The sequence below is a fragment of the Myotis lucifugus genome, unplaced genomic scaffold (genome assembly GCF_000147115.1).
Source record: "Myotis lucifugus unplaced genomic scaffold, Myoluc2.0 scaffold_8198, whole genome shotgun sequence".
Classification (NCBI taxonomy): Eukaryota; Metazoa; Chordata; class Mammalia; order Chiroptera; family Vespertilionidae; genus Myotis; species Myotis lucifugus.
Window position 1 is genome coordinate 1 of NW_005879246.1, and position 7,099 is coordinate 7,099.

The 7,099-nt window shown below is 60.5% G+C and overlaps 1 protein-coding gene across 1 annotated transcript; it reads left to right on the plus strand.

The window, feature by feature from the left end:
* Positions 1–612: 612 nt before the first annotated feature.
* Positions 613–5,539, plus strand: LOC102438207 (calmodulin-regulated spectrin-associated protein 2-like; the record flags this gene model as incomplete). The annotated part of the gene is made up of 4 exons (XM_006109312.3): positions 613–890; positions 1,577–1,692; positions 2,315–2,433; positions 2,934–5,539. Coding segments are annotated over 4 exons (819 nt in total), but the record flags the coding sequence as incomplete, so codon positions are not given.
* Between the last annotated feature and the right edge of the window lie 1,560 nt (positions 5,540–7,099).

Below are 7,099 nucleotides of genomic sequence, written 5' to 3' on the forward strand. Positions count from 1 at the left end.
TGTGCATGCGTGTGGGTCCCGCGTGCATGCATATGGGTCCCTTGTGCATGTGTGTTTATCATGTGTGTGTCCTGTGCGCATCTATGTGGTCCCATGTGTCCTGTGTGCATGTTTGTCCCGTGTACATGTGTGCTCGTAAACCATGCGTGATGCTGACCTGTTGGCTCTGCCCGGTGTGACCCCGCATCACTTGCCCACTTTCCTCCTGTGAGTCCAGGGACCCCGTCCTGGCCTGGGGTGTCCGGTCCATGTCGCGCAGGGGGTGTGGGGCCGAGTCCCAGCTCCTCTGACAGACGGGGTTGCAGCCCCAGCTCATGCTTTTAGAGGTGGGAGGACGTGTCTTTTTACAAATGCAACATGCACGCTCACTTTTAAAACGATGTTTGTTTTGTTGCAACTAAAAACCATGGAACGTTGTAGAGAATTCCCAGCAACTCCACAACGGAGGGAAAATAGCACAACTACCTCTTCTGGCCCATGACACGGGGTTCCCGTCGTGGTAAAATCAGTCAGTTAATTTCACCGGGAACGAGACAGTCCTGGGTGCCTCTTATTCTGCTCGTTCGTTTTCTTTTCTCTCATGATCAGCACCTCCTGAACGACTCCTAACAGCCGAGAGCCCGGGCTTTTCTGGGAAACAGGCTCCTCCCTCCTGTCCAGGGAACGGGGCCTGGCCGCGGGCAGCGCTGTGTGGAGAGGGAGCAGAACGGGGAGAACGCGGCTGCCGTTCCCACAGGCCGCGAGGGCGAGCGAGCAGACGCCTCCTGCTGCTGGGAGGGCGGCTGCTCTCAGGTCACAACTTCATTGTGTCTTTCAGTCTCTAGCCTCTCCCTGGCGTCACTGACCACGGGCGACAGCGAGAGCGTGCAGTCCGGCAAGAGGACGCCCAGGTAATCTACCCGTCTGTCTGTCTGTCTGTCTGTCCATCCGACTGTCCGAGGGAGGGCTTCCGTCTCGCAGGATGAAGTCGTCCTGGCCGTTAGCTCTCAGGCTTTGCTGACTAGGATAGAGTGGTTAGGACGTGTGTACAGAGGGTCTGTTCACCTTTCAGCGAACAGAGCCTAGAACTAGTGACATTGATAAGACACTTCTATAAGCTACAGACGTCAGCAATGATCGCTGACGGGGTCGTGGCAAAGCCACGGGCGGTGGAACCGAAAGGCGCCAGCCTCGAGCTGTTTCCTGCCAAATACAAAGTGTCCCCCCCCGGGGTCGGCCCAGAGCAGCTGCCATGGGCACAGGGCTCCCCTGCCCTCTCCCCGTCACCTTATTCCCAACGCCCAGAGCAGCTGCTGAGGGCACAGGGCTCCCTTGCCCTCTCCCCGTCACCTTATTCCCAACCCCCAGAGCAGCAGGCCTCGTGCCGTCAGCCTCGGTGTAGCCATCCTGTTGTGTGAGTGGCGTTTCCACAGGGAGCCGTTCACTCCCTCGGTGGTGCCCACGGGTGCTCTGCCGGGGCCTGGGAGGCAGGCCCAGCGTGTGCTCTCAGTCGCTGGGCGGTGGCGGTGGAGCGCTCACGGGTCCCTCTGGCCACGCCCTCTTTGTGTCGAGACGTAACCATGGGTCCTTGCTCCAGGTCGGAGTCCGTGGAGGGCTTCCTGTCCCCGAGCCGCTGCGGCAGTCGGAACGGAGAGAAGGACTGGGAGAACGCGTCCACCACGTCCTCGGTGGCCTCGGGGACAGAGTACACAGGTGGGCGCGGCTGTGCCTTCACGGGCCGAGAGGACAGACTCCACGCGGAGCTTCCAGCTCATCCGGTCCAAATGCAGAGGCTCTGGCCGAGCCTGTGGGTGCAGGGGTCAGTCTCAGGCTGCAGGTCCGCTCGGGAGGGCGTGACTGGACCAGATGAGCTGAGACAAATCTCCGAGTGAAACTGCATCCTCTGGCCGTTTCTGGGCTGTAATTGGGCCAGAAGACTTCAGTCTGTAGACTGTGCGGCTTTAAAACCATTCATCGGGCCAGGCGGGCGCCCAGCATATGTGTCCCTCGGGCCCTCCCAGCCCCGGGCCGTGTAGGCGCCGCTGGGACCCAGGCTTCACGGGTGGGAAACGGAGCGGGAGGAAGAGAGCGGGGAGGGGTGTGGCCGCTGGCAGGTGAGGGGAAGGCACCGTCCAGGTGGGACCTGCAGTGGAGTTGGAGCTGCCGCCGCCCCCGTGCGTGGGACCCGGTGCCCAGGGCCGGGTGCGCCTGTGTGGGGCCCGTAGTCTGGCCGGGTGCGCCTGTGTGGGGCCCGTGGTCTGGCCGGGTGCCGTGGGAGCGCTGATGGCACCTCCGCCTGGGGAAGGTCACTCACTGTCGTGACATCCTCCCGCAGGACCAAAGCTCTACAAGGAGCCCAGCGCCAAGTCCAACAAGCACATCATCCAGAACGCGCTGGCGCACTGCTGCCTGGCGGGCAAGGTGAACGAGGGCCAGAAGAAGCGGATCCTCGAGGTGAGCGGGCGCCGAGCGGGCTGCAGCGGGAGGGCGGGCGCGCCCCGGCTCCATCGAGGGCACAGCCTCCTGGCTCTCACCTTCCACACGGAAGACCCGTGACTGCGCGTGACCGCGAGGCTGCGTGCACCGCACGTGGGCCCCGCACGGCGGGGACGGTCGGAAATTACAGTTTGTTGCCCAGATCCACTCAGTCGTGCTCATGAACGCAGATCACGTCGTTTCCAAATGCAGCTGCTCTGTGAGGAGACACAGGCTGGGGGGGCGGCTCCTGAGACAGGACTGGCCGCTCTACGTGGCATCATCCAGGCAGCCAGCAGCGCCTCAGCGTGAGGTGGTGGCACCGCCTCGCTCTTGTAACGGGTGTGGTGCTCTGGCTTTTAAGGATTTATATTTGATTAAATGTCATCAGATTTGACTAAGAAACGCCCTGCAGTTCCTGCAGTTACTCGGCGGCATGTGCGAGGGTTTTCACTGTGTCGTGTGCGGCTTGTTCGCAGGAAATGGAGAAGTCGGATGCGAACAACTTCCTGATCCTCTTCCGGGACTCGGGCTGCCAGTTCCGGTCTCTGTACACCTACTGTCCGGAGACGGAGGACATCGCCAAGCTGACCGGCATCGGCCCCAAGTCCATCAGCAAGAAGATGATCGAGGGCCTTTACAAATACAACTCCGACAGGAAGCAGTTCAGCCACATTCCAGCGAAGACGCTGTCGGCCAGCGTGGACGCCATCACCATCCACAGCCACCTGTGGCAGAGCAAGCGGCCCGTGACGCCCAAGAAGCTGCTGCCCACGAAGGCGTAGGGTCGGGGTTCCCTCCGGGACGTTCGTGGGGACCGCCGCCGCCTCCTGCCTGGGGAGCCTCCCTGATCGCCAGCGCACTCGTGTTCGCTGCACTGGGCGAGGCTGCTGCCGGCCGCTGGCGCTCCACCGGGCGGGGGCGGGTTCTCCTCGCCGGTGGTGCCCATGGCGACGGACGCCGGGTCAGGTGGAGGGCGTGGCCGACCGGCGCGGGCCAGGGGCACGGAGCCCGCCTCACACTGTTGGACTGAAGGGGAAGACGGCGAGGGTACAGAATATGGGTTTATCTGTTGCTTTTTTAACACTTTCCATGTATGTGCTTGTCCTCATGTTTATTTTGATGCCTTTCTCTCCGTGGGGTTTATTCCGAGGTCCCCGTGTTGTGTCCCGTGGGGATCACGGAGGGAGGTGGCCGCGCAGGCCGCCCGCCTTCCTGTGACGCGCGGGGCCCTGGTGTTGGTCTGACGGGACCTCCTGTTTCCTGGTGTCGGAGCGTCGGAGCCGCAGTAAGCGTGCCGGCCTGTGTTTCTCACTCACTAGTATTAACGTCTCGGCTCGCGGGGGTGTGGGAGCTGCTGGGGTTCGCGGAGCCCCCGGAGCTCGGCCAGGAGCACGTTGCGGGTTAATCAGTGTTGTCTGCTTCCCGCCCGAGGGCCGGTCGCCTGAGCTGGGGCGGGGGCGGCTCTTTTCCTCATTTTATTTATAACTGACACCCAAACTCTATTAGAACTTACACATGTACAAAGGGCTACACTTTAATTTTAAAACAGCTTCCATGACTTTGCTTACGTTGAGTTTTTGTTCTCCTGTATCCCATCCGAGAGGGCGGCTCAGAGCGAGCGCACACGTGCCGTGGGCGGGGCTGTCCCCGACGGCCTGTGCCGGGCTCCTGGGAGCCTCGTTCTCAGGAAGATGCGGGCGATCATGGGACCCAGGTGATCATGGGACCGGGCGCGGGTGGGTGCGGTAGCCGTGGGCCTTGGGGAGCCTAGGGGAGCGTCAGCGTGTCAGACGGGAGGGTAGAGGCTCACGGGCAGGCGTTTCTCACTGAGTCGTTAGAGTCGCTGGCATCTCCTGTGATGCACGTACTTGGAGAGACAGGAGGGACGATGTCGGACGGGGCTTTCCCGTCGTCCCAGGCCCTTTGGGCATCCGCGCCTCTGAGTTCCCGACGCTCTCAATGCTGTCGATATCGTCCTGTAATTTATGTCCTTATATTTATGTATATTTGTTAAAACTGTAAAAAATTCACAGATTTTTTCCCAATATCTGTGCAAGATGTATGTGTAGCTCAAACTACTCGTGACCTGCTGTCTGCATGTGAGAGGGGCCGTGTGGCTCTCGTGTTGTAAGTGGATACACGCCGTGTGTAACATGCGCATTAAAACGGGGAAATGCACACGTTACCGTTCAGTCTGTCACGTTAGGGGACGGTTATCAAATGGCGTTTAGATTAAGGCTGGCTTAAAAAGGAGTAAATAAACCGAATTAGAATGTGGCAAATAGTCACCAAAAAGAGAATTAGTGAGCATCGTACGTAACTACATTTGGTCTTTTTTTTTTTTTACGTATTTTTATTGGTTTCAGAGAGGAAGGGAGAGGGAGAGAGAAACATCATGGATCGGCTGCCTCCTGCAGGCCCCGCACTGGGGATGGAGCCCGCAACCTGGGCATGTGCCCTGACCAAGAATCGAACCCAGGACCCTTTGGTCTGCAGGCCGACGCTCTATCCACGGAGCCAAGCCGGCCAGGGCTACATTTGGTCTCTTAAACCAGGTGTGGCTTCCGCCGCGTCTTCCTCATGTCTCCAGGACATTAAATTTTCAACAACTGGACGTAGGTCCATGGGGCAGAGTCACGGCCAAGAGCCGCCCGCTGGTCCCCCGTGTGCGTGGGTCCCGCAGCCGCCGCCTCTAAAGGTAGCGTGTGATGTCGCCGCAACAGCCCGCCACCCTCAGTGTAGCACCTGCTTCCTTAATGGCGCAGCCGTTTTTAAAAATCACGTCTGAAGGGTTCGATGCAGCTCATGGGCTTGTCGGTCCTGGGGGTTCCCAGCGACCCGCTGGCTGACACACACCGAGGTCAGGCGCCCGCGACGATCGCTCAGGTGCACCTGCCGCGCTCTGGAGCCTTCTGCCCTCGCGGCCCGGGGGTGGGGGTGGGGGGGACTGTCAGGGTGTCCTCTGGCCCCTGAGAGCCGGGCCAGCCTTTCCGGGGGACTTCCTGGCGCCGCCCACCTGCCTACGGACGCACGGCCCCGCCCAGTGTGGCTCTCCTCGCCCGAATAAACGCATGGCACCCGAGACCTGTGTCCTGAGTGAGATGTGGGGTCTGTCTGTGACACTATCCGGACTTGGGTGACTCGTCAAGTAGTTCTCCCGTCTCAGCCTGCCAGCCCCCAGCCGTGTGTGTGTGTGTGTGTGTGTGTGTGTGTGTGTGTGTGACGCCATGGGAGAGCCGTGGGCGTCCTGGTCGAGGAGTGACCCCAGACGGGAGGGGTGCGTCCTTTCCAAGCAGATCCTGGGCCTTTACGTCTGGGACCCCTTAGCGCCGACCCTGGGCCTCTGAGGGGCTGGCTCTTGGTGCCACCGGCTCCTGCCCGCCAGGGGCCACGAGGGGGTGGGGGCAGGTGAGGCCCCGAGGCCACACAGCTGCAGCCCCGGCTTTCACTCTGAGTCACCCGGGGGCTGTGCTCACGTCGGAGACCCTCCCTTCCCCTCCCAGCGCCTGTGCGGTGGCTGCCAGGGTCTGAAAGAAATGAGTGTCTGCAACATCTCCACGGCTTCAGGCATCCAGGGCGGGACCCTCCCTGGTGCCCGCCAGGCCTTCACACACACACATGCACACACAGATACATGCGCGCACACAGATACACGCATGTGGATGCACACAGACACAGCCGCCACCTGCCGCGGGCTGTGTGGTCTGCGGGAAACCCCATCATGGTGGCCGCTCGGTCACAGTGGCTCCCCGGCCCCAGGTCAGTGTTTCCCCCGAGAGAGAGTGGCCCCATGAGGGGAGGTGGCTTTGCTCGGGCCCCAGTCACTGTCCACCAACAGCAACTGAATTGGCAGCCGTCTGTCCTTCAGCCCGGGACCCCAGGCCTAGTGAACTGTGCGACTCCTAAGCCACTGGCCGACCACCCACTGTGTGCAGAGGAAAGCGACCACCCACTGTGTGCAGAGGAAAGCGACTGCCCACTGTGTGCAGAGAAAACGTGTGTCCTGGAGGCGGGAGCAACGGGCGGGAGCAACCAGCGATGCTGGTTCCCACCCAGACCCCGCCCAGGACGGGGCTCCCACGGCGGCTGCACCCTCACGGCGCCCACCAGGCAGACGTGGAAACAGGCCGGTTATCAAGCTGATGTGAAGCCAGACTGGTCACTAATGTTCTGATGCAGACACGGGCCCTACAGACACAAGGGCACAGCGGGGTCGGTTCCCAGGATCGCTTGAACTTTTATTTGTCCGTGGCCGTTGCTAGTCAGTGTTATTTGATGTCAGTTTCCAGTACAGCATGTGCTTTGCATCGAATGGTCCTGGGAAAGTTCGAGAGAAACCTGGAAAGAAGAAAGACTGCACTCTAGGGAGATGGGGGAGCTGGCAGACTTGTTTTCTAATAAGAACAGAAGTGACTGCTTCTAGATCAGCAAAGAGGAAGGAACATTTTTAACCTCGGAAATTGCTGAGACCAACAAACGGGGCTACACGACAATGGAAACCTAAAGACGGTGAAAATGGCTGAGAAAAAAGCCGGGGAAATATCTGAACCCGATGGGGCCCTGATTTAGCCTCAACAGTGAGCTCACACACACGGACCTGTACACACATGGTCACGCCAGACAGACGTGTGAAGGGCGCGAT